Below are 20,121 nucleotides of genomic sequence, written 5' to 3' on the forward strand. Positions count from 1 at the left end.
TCCCCAACTTGAAACTTTGTTTGTCCTCAAACATTGTCAATTAAATCAAAGAATTGAAAGTAATAAACCAAAGAATTGTGAATCAACAAGTTTAGAAAAACCAAAAACAAATGTATGGCTCAATACAAAAACGTATAAACAAAGTAAATACTTACCACTATCCTACAACGACAACATGCAAACGAAACGAATCCTAAGTACAAAAATCATACAAAACATTCTAACACAATACATGCTCACATCAGGAATCACACCTAGCAAAAATTCATCAATGGATGAAGAACACACAAAGGTGAAGGACTTTTAACACTCATCCAACAATCTTGCAAACAAAAGATTAAATTATGCATTCATCCAAAAATCACATTGAAATTACAAAAGCAAGAATCAAAAGGACTTTTCAAGGTTGTAATGTGGCTTGGTTAACAATCAAGGGATAAGTCCTAAGGCTAATCGAAACAAAAACTTGCCTAAGCCTAAGGGAGTGATCAATCCACAAAGTTCTAAGCAACAAAATCTCGATTAAACTTCTTCCTTAACCACAAGTTTCTCAAACCAATCACAAAATTTATTAGCATAATTATTCGCTTCTCTTTTCTTTTTGTTTTTCAAAACTTTTTCTCCTTTTTTTTCTTTTTCTTTTCTTTTCACTTTTTTTTCTTTTTCTTTCTTTTCAACCTCATAGCAACAACCACATAAGTAGCAAACATTTTCTCCCCAACTTGAATTCAACCACATCATCATGTGAATACTCCCTACTTCTAAGGCAAGGTAAAAATTCATACCAAAAATCATGGTTGAGGGTTCAAGAAAACAAAGAATCAATCATCCATGCAAAAATGAGAACTAAACACTCAAAGATAATCGTTTAGCAAAAACAACTTGGATATTGACAAAAAGGCTCAAAAGGGTTAACAAATGATCACACACTCACAAGGTGAATTGACTATTTGGTTTTGGTGGTTGTGCTCAAAATGAAACAAAATGCCTTGATCCTTTTCATGATTTCATAAAATCAACATAAACAAAAGATTAAGCATAATAAAATCCAGTTAAAACAAAGATTGTGGCCTCCAGCATATATGAACAATGGAAAGCTTCCTCACATTTATGGTTTGGGAACTAAAGTGATTCAATCAACAAGCAAGTAATGCAAAAGAATGAATGGTATGGTAATTGTACAAATGAAAAGTTTCCTAAACATGTTATGTTATAGAAAGCGATAAATGAGTACCTTGAATGATACAACTTCAAAAACAATATCCTACCATACATCCGCAAGTTGAAACACTCAAGCTTTGGAAAATCACCTCAAAAATCTTCGAATCACCGAACAAAATTTGAGTACAAACAACCAACAAAATAATTAGAAAAACAAAACTATTATCTACTACTAATTAGCCTTGGTGAAAGTGGGAAAAATGAGTGAACGAAGTGGAATGGGAGCCCCACTGGTACAAAGCAGGAAAACAAAATTTTACTGTCATCGCTTAGCGGAGCTAGGCTCGCTTAGCGGATGACAGAAAAACCAGAAAAATCAGAACAGAAACAGTTGTTCCAGCTCTCTCCACTTCACCTAAATACCTCATAAACATAAAAATAACCAAAACTTTACAACCGTTGGGGTGCCTCTCAACAAGCGCTTGTTTTACGTCGTTAGCTCGACGCCTTTATTGTTTCGGTGTTTGGAAAGTAGCCTCCTCTCGTCATGCCATGGTGACGTCTCACCGCGCAAACCTAAAGAAAGTGTCCTAACCAACCACTCTTCAAACGTTACGGGTACAAAAATATATACAACAATTATACGAACATAAAAACTAAAGTATACAAATATATACACAAACAAACACATATATACAAGTATGGAACAAATACAATTATTATCATACAAAAAGAGAAAATTGGTGAATGTTGGATTCACAAGTTGAAAAGTGAAGATTTTGAATAACAAACTGGTCCGATCTCAACGTGTTTCACCAACATTCACCAACAAAGTATACTTGTATGCAAACATATACAAGTAACTATATGGTGAACATAAACAAGTAAACATGTACAAGTAAATATATATACAAGTGAAACTATACAATATATACGATATATACAAAGCTCAAAACACGAAAACTATTGCGATGCAATTCACAACCATCCCCGGCAACGGCGCCATTTTGTTGAATGCAGTATAGGGCAAGCAACAAAAAAGATTTGGAAATATTGATCCGGGAATTATCGTCCTCAGAGATGGAGAGATGCCATTCAACAGTTTCTATGGTTTCGAGCTTGGGTTTGAATGAGCAATGTAACACCCCATATTTTCTAATTTTAATTTAAATCGGAAATTAAATTATTATTTGGAATTTATTTGGTATTTTCGTTGAACTAATTGGAAGAATTATGGAGTATGGGTCTTTGGGCCAAGTGAGGTATTTAGTAATGAGGGGGTGTTAAATGTTGAGCCCATTACTAAATTATGCCATGTTTTAATAAAACAAGAAAATAAGAGGAAATTGAGAAATAGAGGAAGAAAACCTAAGAGGGAGAGAAGAAGAACTCATGGGCAAAAGCTATTTTCGCAACCCTTTGGTAGCCTTCACAAATCATGTCATAACTTTCTGCTCGTATCTCCAAATCAGGTAATTCTTGAAGATTCGGATTCTACACGAAATTTCCTTCGATTTGATATATTAATTTGTGTCAGGGAAGTTCTCGGTGAGGGAGATAAGCGGGTTTGAAGATTGGAGATTCTTGCTGAAAGTGATGAAAAGAGGCATGCGGGTTTGATGGAGAAGAAGGAGAAAAGTCCAGATTCTTGGGTAAGGTAAGGGGGGACTCTTCCGGTTAATTTCTATTATGTGATTATGGGTAATAGGATGGATTAACGTATGATTCGATTCGATTGGGTATATTGGGATTTGATATTGTTAGGTATGTTATGATTTGGGATAATTGATGAATTTGTATAGATTGTTGGTTATTGATGTTTGTTTTGATGTATAATGATGTGTGGTGAGAAATCCGATGTTTGTATGCTTGTATATGATGTCTGGAATTGTTTTTGGGTGAAAAGGGTATGAAATCGCAGGTTTGTCGCAGACCTGGGAATTGGTGAAATCGCAGGTCCGCTGAGCGGAGGGGGTCCGCTGAGCGGAGGTCCCAACGTAGTTCGCTTCTGTTGGACGTCGCTAGAGGTCCGCTGAGCGGAGGTCTGAAGGATTCGTTTCTGTCGGGCTTCGCTGAGCGAACTTTGTTGTGTTAAATTTTTCTAAAACTTTAAAATAACGTATCTTTTGATCCATGTATCCTTTCTTGGTGCCGTTTGGGACGTTGTGAAGCAAATTAAATATTTTATATGATGAATTGGTGAGATGGGCGGTGACCCGAATTATGTTTAAAAGATTATTTAATTGCTTCGGTGATATACATTGTGTGTATGTGGAATTGTGTAAACATGACAATGTTTTCGTGGGATGATGGAATGAACCGTTATTATTATTAATGTGATGATTATATGTTATATGTGGACATGTATGATTGAATGTAACATTGTGTGCATATGTTTTTGAATGTGACAATGTGTTGATGTGGTGATAGATTTGTTGTGACCATTATCATGATTGTTGTGATAATATGATGGTGATGATTGAATGATATATTTGATGTAAATATATGTGAATAATTGAATGATTGTGCAGCGTGTACATACTTATTCGGTGATGAAAGTGGTGAGTTATGATGAGACGATGCGGTGCATCGGATCGGTGTGTTTTAAGTATGGTATATGTGTACATTCATTCATATGCATTTGATGATGGATCCCGGTGATGTTTGGATCGTTGGTGGACATATTTCCCATTGTGCGGAAATTGTGTCGGTGGGCCGTATCTCGATGAGGCGTAGATCGGTTAGGTGGATTGATTCCACGGTTTATTGGTACCACATGCATAGTGTCAGTTGGTCATATGCATCTTTGCCATAACATGATTGAATTGAATTTCAGTGTTATGTTTGGTGTCGTATTTGTTGTAATTGTTGTATTTGTTGTGATTGATGAATGATCATTGAATATCTGAATATATGACAAATTGGGTGAATGATATATTATGATGTTTTATTGCTTATGAATGCATAACATTGACTAATTGAGAATGAGACTCACCCTTACATGTTGTCATTTTCAGATTGAAGAGTAGCGGCATTAGTGCTCGGTGAGGATGACTCATAGAGTTTATCCGTTTATGTTGGGTCGTGTCGGTCATGCTCTGATCTGTAACACTGGGGAACGATAGTTATAGAGTTTTTATGAAATTATCTAATTTATTTGGTGTTGGATTATGATCCCATTTTGGTTGTATTTGATGATGTTTCGTATTCCGCTGTGTTAAACATGATTGTGTTTTGGTGAATCGTTTCCTAATAAAGCATGACTTTGACCTTAGTTGATTTAATTGTTTTAAATAATTGTGGCACCCTTGTGCATATGTTTTTACTCTGATTAATTATTAAAATTGCCGCGGGGTTTAGAAGGGTGTTACAAGCAAAAAGTAAACAAAGATATAGACAAGAAAAGAATAAACACATTCTTAGAAGAGAAATAACTTATCAGGAATGTAAATATATTCACTCTTCACAAACATACACTTACCAACCCGTTATACTCAATCTACAATACTCATCTATGTTATCACGTATCTCTCACATAAGCGTCCATCTCTGGAGCACAAACGAGATCATCTCACAACTAAGGTTATCTCTAACACGAAGTCGCGAGAACATCCGTATTCTCGCGTCGACGATCTCTCACGCGCCGCTCAAACACGAAAGCATAAAGAACAGATACAAACAGTGAATGCTAGCTCTAAATGTATCTTTAGAGTTCAAAACCAACAGATTATCATCCTAGATAAGGACTCAAGAAGTTTATCTCTAAAGCACCCCAAATCCCCAGCATAGAGCAAAAATCCAGGATAACATCAACACAGATTCGTAAAGTAAGTTAAACATAACATTATAATCGGTAAATATACATAAGATTCAAGTAAATATACAAACAAAACCCAACCAAAGAGAAATACACAAAGAATAGAAGAGATAAACCAAACATCTCGCGTGTTGTCAGCTCCGGTTGATGAGAAATCCACCTCCGATATTCCAAGTGCATGACCCGGTGTTGTTTTCTAAACTAATCTTGATCTAAGAATGAAAATGATGGAGTTGGAACCAAAAACTCTCCAAAATCATACCCTAGAAATGTTACAATTGAAGAAATATAAACATAATTTCTGCTACGGCCGCTTAGCGGCCAAACCTCGCTGAGCGGACTACACGTATTACAAAAATATCTAGAACAGTAAACAGGTCTCCGCTTAGCGGCCAGAGCCTCTGCTTAGCGGCCAGGAAAATTGGTTCGCCACTGGAAAGCGCGCTGGACGGGCGCTCAGCGGAACTTGCTGAACAAAACTTCTCCAAAATGGCTCCAAAATTGCTTCAAAGTGTTCCAAACTTGCCCGCTTCATTCCAAGCTTCCCAAAATATAAAATACCTACAAAAACATAAAGAAAAGCTAGTAAATGATACATAAAACAAATGAAAACTAAAGTATGCGAATATATACACAAAAGTGGGGATTTTATTACAAAATCTAAATGAATAGAATCGATAAGTGCCACAATTATATACTCAAAATAGCAACATTTTGGCACTTATCAATAATAAAGTTCAAAATGTAAATACCACATCTTTTTTAAATATAGAAGAAAACAATGAATGCATACTACATTTTATGTAAATAAAACAAAAAAAAAATCAATTTATACGACATATTTTTAAAAAAATGAGAAAAACCTCTTCATGACCACACATTTTTGATAAATATATGAAAAACACACAAAATTATTCATATTTATGGATTCTTTTGTTTTTCAAAGAAACAATAAAATTATTTCTTCACAATATAATTAATATAAACATGTATAAATAAAAACGTGAGTCAATAAAAAAAAATGATTGTTTTATATATTAGGCAAGAAAGGCAATATGAACTTTTCACCCATTTTATATGGGTCTCATCTAAATTCCTCGAGATAGATACAAATTATAAATTATGAGGACATATTATTTGTGTCCACTTATTAAATTAGTAAGATTCATTAATGATATGTGTTTATCTTGAGAAAAATGGACATAGGAGTTTTAAATTTAGAGTGAACACACCTAAATTCGAGAGAAGTATTAGTAGAGTTTGATCTATGGAGGATGGTGCTAGCATGCAGTTGAGACGTAGAGTTCAAATGGTTAAGAGGAAACGTGTGCAAAGTTCTGCTCCAAAAAAAATTGTAAATGTGATAAAAGACAAGGGTTTTTTTTTGGAAAGAAAATCTCATTCAATAGATACAGAAGGGAGAATACAACCATGGATGATGAAATAGAGTTAAGACATTCCCCAAACACAAGATAACAACAATACAAAAGATTAAGCCAAATAAGCTATGGATATCGACCACCTTGAAGAGATTAGAAACCCAAGGAGAAGAATCAATCCAAACCTCAGATCCAAGCAGCCAAGTAAAAATCTTCCGCAAGAGCCAAATGAGCTGCGGAACCACAATCTTTAAATCTTTCCAATTAAGGAACATATCTTTAACTTTACCACGCGCAAATTAATTATACGGGCTTCCAAGATTGAACAAACTCACGATTTATGGAGAAATTAATTGTTGACCGAAAGGACGAGGTTGATTTGCACCATTCCTAAGTAAAAACCCCCTCAAAAGCAAAACTTCAACATCCAAGCTTCTTTGAGGCAAATCCACAAACACCTTGAACACCAACCTATTGCAACCTAAATCTAAGAACCAGATACACCCAAGAACAAACCAAACAATACACCACAGCAACCACAACAAACCAAACATAATAAAAGAACACAAAAAAGGAATACACACACATAAACACATGAGATCCAAAACCTTTGGTGGAGGAGTCTCTGGGGGAGGCCGCATTCCATGGCTGAGATACCTTGGGCCACCGAGTGGTCGATATGAATCTGTCAAGGTGAGGAGGTTGATGGAGGTTGAAGGAAGAGAGAGTTGGGAGGAGATTGCCATGGTGTCAGCTGTACAAACTCTCCGCTGTAGCTTTCAAACACTGAGGATGGGAGAAAAAGATCGCCACACAAAGGGGGGGAGAACCAGCCGGAAAGATCTGGAGAAAAAATCACCACAAAACCCTAAGGGAAAAGGGGGGGGGGAGTGACACGCTAAACCTTAGAGAGAGAGAGAGAGAGAGAGAGAGAGAGAGAGCTCCTTTTCTCTAAAACTTTTTCACTAAAGGAAAAGGTTATACATTTCAAGATATGCTTGTTACATGTTCTCGTGAACAGGTCCAACAACATGTGGTGTTATTTCACGGTTTTAAAAAATTGTCTTTGAAGAAATTATTGGGTCAAGTCGCATATAGGTTGCTCTTTTAAAGATGTTTTGCTGCACTATCAAAAATTATGCAAAGTAGTCATTCAACCACAACACCTCCATGATAAAATAAACCACTTCCATATCTTACGATTCTTCTTGGGCGATAGATAACTGACCTTTAAATACACCCTCTGATGGTATAATGACTATTTGAATATGGTATAAATACCACACTTTTTTTATAATCAACAATTGCATTAAATAGTGAGTACTAGGGGCACTACAACCTCAATACAAAAGATAGTAATGACAATTACTAGAATTTTATACAATCTATGGAATTATGGCACCATTCATATAAATTGCATAGCACCTTCCCCTTTAAGCCTAAAGACAACCACTTCCCAGCAAATACCTTAACATTGAATAAAATTTCCTCAATATCCCCACAGTCTCCATCGAAAATCATGTTGTTATGACTCTTCCAGATACACCAACAAACTGCTAGCCAAAACAATCTAGCCCTATTCTTTTTCATACCAATTTATTTAGCTTTTCTCTTAACAACAAGAATTGACTACAATAATCTACACCCACCGACATTTCTACGTTGATCCATGAGTAAAGTTTATTCTAAACAGACCTCAACACGAAACAGCATAACAATATATATTGACTATCTTCATCCAACCTATAGCAGAACATGCACACAATTTCCACCAGGTTAATAAGTATACCTCTATTAGCAAGCTGAGTATTTGTTGCCAACCTACCCTGAAAAATTCTCCAACCAAAGATCTTAACTTTTATCGGAACCGACACTTCCCACTCAAAGGTTGACAATACTCAACAGAGAAAAAGCTTTTTCCTGCCCTTGTCGTCCATTTCTTGTAACAGGAACCGACCGTAAAATCATGATCAAGAGACTAGACAACACGATCCACCTGATGCGTAACCAGGTTCACTTTCACCAGTAACAACAAAAGCTCATCCAAATGAACATGCACAACAGTATCAGAAGAAACAATAGTCTCAGTTACCTACCAAGTCCAGACCCCTCCTACCCAATGCCCGAAATCCGCCACCAACCCATCTTTCCAGTCAGACACGATGAATAGTTCAGGATATAGTTCATCTAGACACACTGCTCCAAACCATTTCCCATGCCAGAAGGAAATTCCCTCCCCATTCCCCAGTTTAAAAGTTACCCATTGAGCCATGCCTTCTTTCTCTAAAGTCCCAACAACCTTCACAATATCCCTCCCCCAGAAAGAGTCCTCATTTCTCACCTTTTGGTCCTCCCTACCCCACAACCTTTTACATGCCAGCCTGTATCTAAACTGAATAATCCCTTCCCAAATTGCATCTTTCTCTGTTAAGACTCGCGAGACCCATTTACTCAATAAGGCATTATTAAAATATGTGATATCTTTAACGCCCAAACCTCCTTGCATTAATAAACTTTGAATCTCTTGAAATTTTCTTGCATGATAAAGCATGAGGAGGTACATAAGACCTTGAAATAAGGTATTCTTAAGCTCACTTGATTGTGAGGCTCGTGGCTTGATGAAACTTGTTGAAGAAGGCATGGAAATAAACACATGAACCTCTGGAGCTTCATGATGAACCATGCCACATAATCTTGAGATGAACTTGATCAAATGAAGTAGAGAGATGCTTAAAATATGACATTTTATGATAAGAATATATCTTTCGAAGTTTAAAGTCATTTAGCTTCCATGCAGGGGCGGATGCACTTGAAGCAGATAAGGGGCTCAAGCCCCCACAAGAAAACAAAATTTTTCTTTATATTAATGTTATATTTTGTTCTATTTTGTTTTTTTGCCCCCATCTATTTACTAGCGACATCAAATTATACTTATTCCACTCACCACACACCTTCATATTAATTTCATTTTATCTTTTTAACTCTTCCTTATTCCAATTTAATTTTTCTATCAAATCAAATCTTAACTTTATTCTCTTTGACTCTAAGTCATACTTTCCTTCCAAATTTAGTATCAACAACCCTTTATTTGATCTCTTCTTCTTGTTATTGCTTCTCTACTATTTAAAATTTAAAATTTTTTATTTAATATTAATTATTTCGTGTCTACTTGTAGATTCACTCAACTATTATTTATTTATTTTTATTATGTATTTTATAAATTTCATAAATTGTATAGTTAAAATATAGACTTTTTTTTAAGCCCCCAGCAAAGAAAAATTCTGGATCCGCCACTGCTTCCATGGATGATCAATTGATTGAGGGTTAATCCTCAAAACCCTAGCTTTAGGTGAGGTGGGCACAAAGCTAAAGTTGAACCTCAAGATTGTGATCTTGATCAGTGGTAAGGATGTAAATGATTGGGGAATATTAGGGTCAAAAAATTTGGTATGACAGACGACCCTTTTTAAGTTCCTTCTATCCGGATAAATGAAGATTGAAATCTTCGTCACGACGTAATTGAAGGGACTTAAATACAAAATACACAATTTTTAGACCTAAGATGCCTTGCGATGCTTATGAATGTATTAGATATGGTTACCAAATAGAAAGAAATAAAAACCGCTAGGGAGAAAAGAAAAGACTCCACTAGGAAAGACAAATTCCACTAGGGGAAGAAAACTCCACTGGGAAAACACCTTGCATAGGGAAAGGATAATCATCACCAAGTCATAATCGATGGCATGAGTTATCAACCTTTACTGAAGGTAAACTGATGAAGAAAACACCAACTTCTTATTGAAGGTGAACTACCAACGTTTATTGAAGATGGAAACAATGTTTTCAGGATATCAGGAGGTGGAATGAGATGCATGTCGATGAGGGGAGGGTTGTTTGGATAAGAGTGTATGGTGTTTCGGCTCATGTTTAGAATTCATAATTCTTCGTGAAGCTGGAAGATTCACTAGGTTCATTTGTTTGCTTGGAAGATTATACGTTAAAAGGTTCTAATTTTGACATAGCTAGAATCATGGTGATGGTGACTCTATCGTTCAGGATTTCAGATAAAATCTGTGTCTGATAGACGAGAAGGTGTATGATTTTATTCTCAAGGAAGATTCTTATGGTCTAATGCGAATCATCACAAGTAATTCTAAAACTCAAATTACTATTTCTGAGTCTTCTGGATCGGAAGATGAGTTGTCGAACAATTTGTTCGAAGGGGAGGAAGATTATGAAATAGTAGAAATGGTAAATAGTATTGAAGATATATCGGCTCAAGGGGTAACAGGTGAAGCGGATTTGATAACAGGAAGGAAAAAGAAGTAGTTCGGAGGGCAAGATGTTAGGCACGTAACAGGGGAGAAGGAGGTGTGTTCTCCATTTTGTAGTATAAATATAGAGGAACAAGATTCGAACAACCATAGTTAACATACAAGGGTCAAAAAGTGTAGAGCCAGAAGCAGTAGCATATGGGGATGATTCTCATAATTTGGTCTCTACAGAGAACAACCAGACTTTCGTTCATTGCTCGATTACGACTTCTCGAGGCAGAAAAAGATCCAAAAGGGTGAAGTTTAGGAACATGTTGGAGATGGAAGGTACAAGCTGTAAAGTACATTCCAAAATGGAATGGGCATTCAAAGAAAGGGGAAGGCAGGTCTGAAGGGTAAGGTGAATTATTTTCCTTCATGTAGTTCAAAGGGTGGTAGGACGGTTGATTCTAATCTTTTTGTTACTCAATCTAATTTGGTATGGCAACATAGAAGGAGTGTATTGGTTTGTTATGGTGACCAAAAGGAGGAGTCAGACACATGTAGGAATAATGGAAGACAATGGGAGTTCTTGGACAGAGATGTGGGTAATAAATTATGGTCACCGATTGTAGTGTTGGGAGTGGTGGATTCGGAGGGAAGGAACAAATTGGTTATTAGAATCGAGAAATTGGATAATGGTGGAGGTAAAAGGAAGTAAGGTAGGAAGGAGTCTTCAAATTGTTCATAATGATTATCGGGTCTATGAACATAACAGGGGGTGGAAATGCGCTTAAGAGGAGTATGGTTAGTTCCATAATTAAATAGGGTAAGGCAGATATTTTTATGATTCAAGAAACTTAATCGACTAGCTTTCAAGAAAGTTATGCCAAGAGTTTTTAGAGTTGTTCGGATATTGGATTTTCTGATTCTAATTATTTGGGAATGTCGGGAGGTCTCTTAACTCTACGGAAGATTAGTAAAATGGATGCGTTGAATAGCTTTAAAGGGATGGCTTTTTAGGGATCAAAATAATGTGGAAGAATAATATTTATTACGTGGTTAACATATACTCTTCGTGCGACTTAAGTAAAAAAGAAAAGATTATGGAACAAATTGTTAGTATTGAAGGAGAAATTCAAGGATGGAGAATGTATAATGGATAATGGGAGGGGACAGCGAAGCTATAAAAAATAGTAGTGAAAGGAAGGGGAGGGCGGAGGTAGTGAGTTATAACAATGCGAAGCTCTTTGCGGAATTCATTAACAAAAGATCCTTGGTGGACATACCTTGTAAAGGAAAAAAACCTAGTGGTATAGCAGAAATGGTAAGTCTATGAGTAGAATTGATCGATTTCTTCTTTCAGAAAATGTGGTGAATAGATGGGGGTGATCGATCTCTTTATAAAGAAATGTTGGGCTTTCCTTCAAGAAGATTTTGTTCTTTATTTCAAGTGTTTCTATGAAGGAGGAGTGTTATTAAAGGCGATTAATTCTTCTTTTTTGGCTTTAGTTCCCAAGGCTCAAAATCATTTATCCTTGGATGATTATAGACCAACTTGTTTGATGGGGAGTATGTACAAAGTGGTAGCTAAACTTTTGGCGGGAAGATTGAAACAGGACTTGAGTTTGATTATTTCTCCTTGTCAAAGTGACTTCGTTCCATGTTGACAATTGCTTGATGGGGTGTTAGTGGCCAATGAAGTGGTATACTATGCTAGAAAAGTTGGGAGGAATTGTTTACATTTTAAAGTGGATTTTGAAAAATCTTATGAGAAGGTGAGTTTGAATTTTTTGCGCTATGCGCTAAGGAGAATGGGATGTGGGTTGAAGTGGATGAAGTGGATGGAGTTATTGGTGTTCAAAAGCAATATTTCGACGATAGTGAATGGGAGTCCAACCATGGAATTTGAAGGGAGAAGAGGATTGAGACAAGGTAATCCGCTCTTGCCTTTTCTTTATGTTTTGGTCGCAGAAGGTCTAACGGGGCTAGTTATAAAGTCTATTCGTATAGGGAATCTGGAAGCTTTTCTATCAAAGGATATTGTAGTATGGATATTCTCCAATTTATGGATGATACATTGTTGGTAGGAAAAGGTACTTGGAAACATGTTTCGGAAATAAAGGCGGCTTTGAGGGCTTTTGAACTAGTTTCGGGTCTTGGCATTAATTATCATAAAAGTAAGTTGATTGGTACAAACTCTAGCAATACTTTCTTAGAGACCGCTTCTATTGTTCTTTCTTGTAAGGTGGAAGATATCAAATTCTATTTTCTCGATATTCCGATCGGGTTCAATCTGAGAAAGAAAGAGACTTGGAGGCATCTTTTGCAAAAGATGAAGAATCGTTTGGTCAGATGGAAAAATCACTTTCTAAACTTGGGAGGAAGGATAACTCTTTTGAAGTCTATTTTAAGTTCATTAACCATTTTCATTATGTCTTTCTACAAAATGCCGGTGAAGTCAGTGAAAGAATTTAAGAGGCTTCAAAGTAATTTTCTTTGGGGAGGAGTGGAGGAAAAGAGGAAGATAAATTGGATTAGTTATAAAGATATTAACTTACCTATTGAGAAGGGGGGTTAGGAGTTAAAAATAGTTTGGTTTTCAATTTAGCTCTTCTCAACAAATGGAGGTTAGGATTATTCAAGGTCACGACTCCCTTTGGTACAGTATATTAAAGTCTCGTTATAGAGATTTATCTATCCAAGTTTTTGGTGGTGGAGTTGCTAAGAAAGACACCTTTTCGCGATCTTCTTTGTGGATGGAAATGTTGAAGATTTGGAATATTTCTAGTAATGATCTTATTTTTTTTAATAGTAGATTTTCCATCCATTACCGATTTAACACTCCTTTTTGAAAAGGAAAGTAGTTAGAGGGTAATATTTTGAAGGAGGGGTATCCGGATTTATACTTGGCTTCTAGTTTGAAGGGAATCTTGGTGGTAGGAATGGGAGGGTGGATCGATGGAGAGTAGAGATTTGGAGGTGTAGGTTAATCTGTGACGAAGTCAGCTAATTCAGACACCTTGGACGAATTAGGAGCATTATAGGCTAGATTGGAGGTTTTTGGGGGTTTGTCGGAAGTAAAGATTTGGTTGAGTGGGATTTCAACCGAGAGGAAGTTTTTTGGTAGCTTCTTGTTATGCGCATTATGCTAGTTCGCGTATTCATTTTGGTCCTCCTAATAGAAGTGATGAGGGGAAGGGGTTAGTTCGCGTATTCATTTTGAAGACTTCTTGCTAATTGGCTCCCAACTAAGGACCTTTTTGTGTATAGAGGAATTTCTTTTCCTTTAGATAGTTTAAAGTGTGTTTTTTGTGGTTTAGAATTGGAAAACTGGGAGCTTTCCTTTTTTAAATGCTTTGTGGTTAAGAAAATATGGAGGAACATAGCTCTTTGGATAGGAAAAACAGAGGTGGAGGAGGAAGAGTTGTGTTTGTCGAATTTTATGGATTGACACTCGTTTAGTAAAGTTCAAAAGATTAAAGAGAGCAAATTAGTAGTTATTTTGGCTCGCAACTTCATGGACAATTTGGATGCTAAGGAATGAGGTTGGTTTTCGGAATAAGGAATGGAATTTAGACAATATGGTATGGAATGTTAAAACCTTAGCGTGGAAGTGGTCTTTTTGTGGAGAAATGACTCAACCCGATTATTCTTTTTAAAAATTTAGCAAGGATCATTTACTATTTCTTTCATAATTTTAATTGGTTTCTAATCTCTTTTTGTCGGGTTTTCTCGTTTCTCAGTGTAATCAGGTTGGAGAACCCTTTGTTCTCCCTTATATAATATCTTGCTTACACAAAAAAAAAATTATATAAAGAAAAACCTAGAAAATAAATATAGTTAACAAAAGATTACGAATTATTGAACTTAATGATTTAATTAAACGAATAAGAAGTAAAATAAAAATATCATATGATAGACTAGATTATTATTTGAGAAAAAAATTTAAAATTAAAAGAACTACAAAATACCTTTTAGAATACCAAAATAAATTGGATTTTTATAAAACGAGGTTAAAAGATTTAAATGAATAAAAAAATATCTGTCATTAATATTTGCGACCAAGGAATTAGATACGAAAATAAAAATTCTGTCAATAAAAACTGTCTCTATCACAAATAATTTTGCTGTGAGATGTGCTTAAAGTAGTTTTGAAACATATGTTCACTAGAGACAAAAAATAAACGAAGACATAAACAAAAAGCTTAGCTACACGGTAGAGTATTAGTGCAAGAATTATTCTAGCAAGAACTTAAATTGAAACATGTCTCCGACCTTTTTATCCAAAACAATCACAATAAAAGAATTTCGACATCTAAAATACAGAACTCTAAATCAGAAAATATTTCTCGCATATATGGTACACCTCCTTAAGTCTGAAGATATTATTTACCATTTCTCAAGATTGTCTCCCTCCCGCACTAATGCTTCATTAAGTCCTGCCCAATTGGCTCTGTTCTGAAACATTTTTCAACCTTTTTTTTTGTAAGCAAGATTCATTAATGATAATTACACGATTACAAAAACTCCGAGAAAGCTAATCGAAAAAAAGAAAAATTACACACCTTATTGAGGTCAAGTCTTTCGCATCCTCACTAATATTATAACCCCATCTTCTGCTAGAATCACCGACCCTCTAAAAAGACTTTTTTAATAGAGTATGATGAGTAGCTTTGCTAATATCAGATTTTTAGACAAAATAAACTAGTTATTTGCGGATAATAAGTTATGGTTATGTTTTTTGAATAACATTAATTTTTTGAGTTATATATTTTGATATCATTAATATTTTTCATTTGACTAATTAATGGCAATGCAAGTGTTAAGAGTAATAAGAAATGGAAGAAGAAATAAAATGAAAATACTATGTATTCAATTTTAGAATTTTGTATTAAAGTGGTATTCTATTGATATAAAGATGGTATCATGTGCAAGAAATTTCATAGACTAAACCGTTGAGTCCTTGATGATCACTATAATTATAAAATTTTCCATAATAATAGTTGTTAAATAAAAAATTGCAAAGAAGAATGTTATTTATTCCCAGAATCAACACTATTATTAAATTTGAAGAACATGACACGACTTTTGAGATTAAATATAGAAAAGAATATAACACATTCAATATTTGTTTCAACTAGATGAAAACACTAATTAACTATAAAAAAAATAATGAAAAGACTACAAACATAGAATTATTTTTTTTTTGATGGCAAACTGATTATTAATATTGAGGTTTAAAACAATCATAATTTAAAAAGAACACATAATGTGTCATACTGATAACAAGAAAAGAGAACAAAATACAACATTAAAAAGAGAGCACCAAAATCCTTAAATTCAACCTCGGAATCAGAATAAACATTCAATCCACTTTTAGTTAAGGTGGTTGATAGATTTCTGAAGATAGTAAGAGAAAATACATGAGCACAATGTTGTAATACTCCCTGTGTTAAAATCATAAGTTGTTATAAAAAGCTATCATAGGATCATAAACAACTTGCTTAGCATCAAAAGCCGCAACAAAATCAAGATGTGCATATTCATCTTTATACAATACCACAAGCTTGGTAGCATCATGGTTAATGCTGAGATCATTGAGCAAAACTTTCACATCTTGTACATCGGATAAATAATCTTTCCCTCCATAGCTAATAAAAAGAGGGAAGTCTTTTGGGATCTTAGTCATGTCATAAGTTGGAGGAACCATTTGTCTATAGTGTAGTGTATTTAGAAATTTGTAATCATACTTTGCTATCTGTCCTGTTCGGATCACTAAAATTCCATAACAAAAATCTGTTAGTCATAATTACAGATGCATAAAAATCAAATGATATAGAGACTAATTTATATACTTTAATTTATCATTTTTTTAAACGTAGAATATCGAAGCCAATTATATCATGAGAACAATATTATACTTTATTTAAAATAAATGTGATAGTATGCAGTACATATGCACAGTAATTGTGTATACAAATTAAACTTAAATATATTTTCATATCAATAGTTTAAAAATTCAATTAAAGGATTCAAATAAGTAGTTTTAAAATTTAATGTGACCAAAATATAATAAAAAAATTCACCGTAATCCTTGCTTACACAAAAAAAAAAATTTATCTCAATATATGTTCGATCAAACTTGACAAAAAAAACATTAAAGATAGATATTGATATTAACTTATTATATCTTATAATTTCACCAAATAATGACTGAATTTTTATATGATACAATTATCTTACTTCATTTATTATATATCCTGCATACTAAATGAGTACTAAATCACTGTAGAAGATTTCAAGAAAAATCGAAGCTATTACATATTTGTTTACCATATTGAGAATTATTTTTTATAAAATAAATAAAAAAACTAAGAATGATTTTTTCTCCAAATAAAATTTCGAAAACTTCTTAACAAATTTATTTATTCAAAAAATCATTTTTATTTTTAAAACTTCAACAGACCAGTCTTTATAATCAATACAAGCACAAAGAAATTTCAATTTTTTTTTATTATTAGACTTACTTTGAGATAGATGGATCATGTTCTTTGTCGATGTTGGGTGTAGTTCGTGTTGAAAAAATAAGTGCACTCTAGAAGCATTTACGCAGCAATTCGGACCTATACAATTTAAAATTATGTAATACAAAAAGAATATCATTAAGTATGGTTATAATACCTTATATTTACATAATAGTTAAAATGGAATTTTATCACCATTCCATTAGTAACAAATTACCAGTGATCAATGAGATTATGTCTCCGCAAGATAGCTTTAGAGTGGAGCATATTCTATCCATACGTTTTGTTAGTTCCCTCCTGATCATTAATTAGAAAGCATATTGTATATTATTTGTATTGTTGTTTTTATTAGTTTAACTTTTTTTCCACAAATGAAAAATTATAACAAATATTCAGTAAAAGTAGAAGGAAGAGTAATTTATCCTCTTACGAATAAGGAATGAATTCACGCAAACCTAACCAGTACACATCCTGTAATATAAAAAAAAAAGTGTTATTTTCACAAGTGTGATCATGATTAGATTTTATTATACACATACCTCAAAATAAATACTTGCATAAAATTAATCTATTTTTTTTCCATGTGACTCACATTAGCTAAAAAAAGTTGTGCAGCAAGTTTTGTTACTTGTGAAGCAACATGATTCATATGAGCAATTGGACTTAGTAATGCAGCTGATCTCAACATATTCAGAAGTTTCCCTTGAGATAAATTAACCAAAGCCACTAAAGTACCCTGAAATTATTAAATCATTAATTTATTTTTACAAACTAATTGAAAATATTATAAATAAATAATGAATTAGGGTTAACTAACCTGAGAATGACCTGCATAATGCATTTTTTGACCAGTATGATTGAACACATATTCTACTGATGCAGGAAGATCATAACCAGCTAGTTCATCCCATGTCCATTCCCAATAAGCCTAATAATGAATTAACTCAAGAATTAAACTAAAATTTCTATATTGATCAATTATTCTAAATTTCAAATTATTGTATATAAGGTGAAAACCGCGTCATTAGGAGTTAATGATGTGTGTCCAGTGCTATATTTTGTGCCACGACCATTAACAAGCCACACATCAAATCCATTGTCTGCTAAAATAAATCCCAATGATTCTTCGGGAGAATTGAGCATCCATACTACAGCATCCTGAAATATTGTATAGGAGTTAAATTTCTATACATGATTGTAAATTGTATATCTATCTGTCTATTGGGTAAATAAAACTTACACATAAGAGACCGTGTTGTAGTAGCACAGGTGGCTTGTCGGCTTTCTTACCGGACCGTCCAGTCGAGATTCTTTGCAGGCTCAAGATGTAACCATCATTTGTTATTACCTAAGTCATTAACGCAAAAAAAATTGATATCAAGTATGTGTTATTAATTAATTAAACAATTGTTAGTGATCATTTTTCGAATTTGTGGATAATGAAATGGCATGTGGAATGAAAATTTCTAGTTGTAATATTTAGTTACCGTATGTTCTTCACATTTGTAACCTTGTGTCTCTACCAAAGTCTTGCAGATGCCATCCCCATTAACTTGGGAGAGTGCTGAAAAATCATTGGAAAATGACTTTCTTTCGTGTGCGGCTGCTGTTATGCAAATCAAGATTATTGAGATAAGACTAATTTCTACATTGTTGGCCATTTTGAATGGTAAATATAAATATATAGAAATATAAAAGAGAATATTGAACTTTTTCATTAATGGCAGATATATATATACATAGAAGAGTAGAGAAAACTCAAACTGAATACAACTACAACCCATTAATCAAACAAGGGGCACCAGAGATTCTAAAAAATAGAAACACTAAAGACAACCAATCAACTAAAAAACAAAGAAATAAAACAAAAACCGATAAAAATACGAACCAATAAAAAAACCTCCCAAGAAAATTAGTTAAAGGAAAACAAATAAGGCTACCGGGCCAGAGAGCATAGTAATTATTTATGGATGATCATAACTATAGTAATTGCATATGGCTATGTTCTTTTTAACATATTGTAAATTAATAAAATAATATTTAACTCATCAAAATCAATTAAACTATTTTAGTCAATCAATATACATAATCATGATCATTCAAAAGCAATTAGGATCAATTAGTCAAGACCCTCGATTAATTTTTAAGAAAGTTTGACTTTTAAGAATATGATTAAATTTATTAGTTTAATTATAAAATTGATATGATTTATTAAAATATACTTATTATTTATAGTTATCGATGTAATTAAATAAACAAAAATAAACTATAATGATAAAGTTATATTGTAAAGAGAATTAATTTAAAAAATAATAATAATAATGAAATATTTTTCATGAAACATAATTGTTAATTTCAAATGTGAGTTTATTGAAAATAAATTATAGTTATTTTCTAAATTTGGATTTGTCGGGAATATTGGTCTTGGATTGGAGGAGTATGTATTTAGTCTGTTTCTTTATAATTTATGTAATTTGAAATAGATAAGAAATCTACCTACATACAATGTTAACATACATTGTTATAAGTATATCTGACATCTCTACAAAATTTAAATAAATGAATAATATCCTTCAATATTTTATTATTCTAAAATTTTACACTAAAAAAAAACATTAAATAAGAATTTAAAACTGCATAATAAAGTTCAAAATGTAAATACCACATCTTTTTTAAATATAGAAGAAAACAATGAATGCATACTACATTTTATGTAAATAATGCAAAAAAAAACAAATCAATTTATACGACATATTTTTACAAAAATGAGAGAAACCTCGTCATGACCACACATTTTTTATAAATATATGAAAAACACACAAAATCATTCATATTTATGGATTCTTTTGTTTTTCAAAGAAGCAATAAAATTATTTCTTCATAATATAATTAACATAAACATGTATAAATAAAAACGTGAGTCAATACAAAAAAAATGATTGTTTAATATATTAGGCAAGAAAGGCAATATGAACTTTTCACCC

General features: G+C 33.4%; 2 protein-coding genes across 2 annotated transcripts; one reads left to right on the forward strand and one right to left on the reverse strand.

The window, feature by feature from the left end:
- The first annotated feature begins 12,660 nt into the window (after nucleotides 1–12,660).
- On the forward strand, nucleotides 12,661–13,191 carry LOC131634285 (uncharacterized). Its single transcript, XM_058904932.1, has one exon. It carries the CDS (start codon nucleotides 12,661–12,663, stop codon nucleotides 13,189–13,191), a length of 531 nt encoding a protein of 176 aa, XP_058760915.1.
- Nucleotides 13,192–16,071: 2,880 nt separating this feature from the next.
- On the reverse strand, nucleotides 16,072–18,798 carry LOC131634286 (triacylglycerol lipase 2-like). Its single transcript, XM_058904933.1, has 9 exons — nucleotides 18,625–18,798; nucleotides 18,378–18,485; nucleotides 18,155–18,322; nucleotides 17,955–18,065; nucleotides 17,730–17,873; nucleotides 17,568–17,608; nucleotides 17,355–17,434; nucleotides 17,141–17,236; nucleotides 16,072–16,388 (listed from the first exon to the last, which is right to left on the reverse strand). The coding sequence occupies exons 1-9, from the start codon at nucleotides 18,796–18,798 to the stop codon at nucleotides 16,072–16,074; spliced, it is 1,239 nt and encodes a 412-aa protein (XP_058760916.1).
- Between the last annotated feature and the right edge of the window lie 1,323 nt (nucleotides 18,799–20,121).

The sequence above is a fragment of the Vicia villosa genome, unplaced genomic scaffold (assembly GCF_029867415.1).
Source record: "Vicia villosa cultivar HV-30 ecotype Madison, WI unplaced genomic scaffold, Vvil1.0 ctg.001278F_1_1, whole genome shotgun sequence".
Lineage (NCBI taxonomy): Eukaryota > Viridiplantae > Streptophyta > Magnoliopsida > Fabales > Fabaceae > Vicia > Vicia villosa.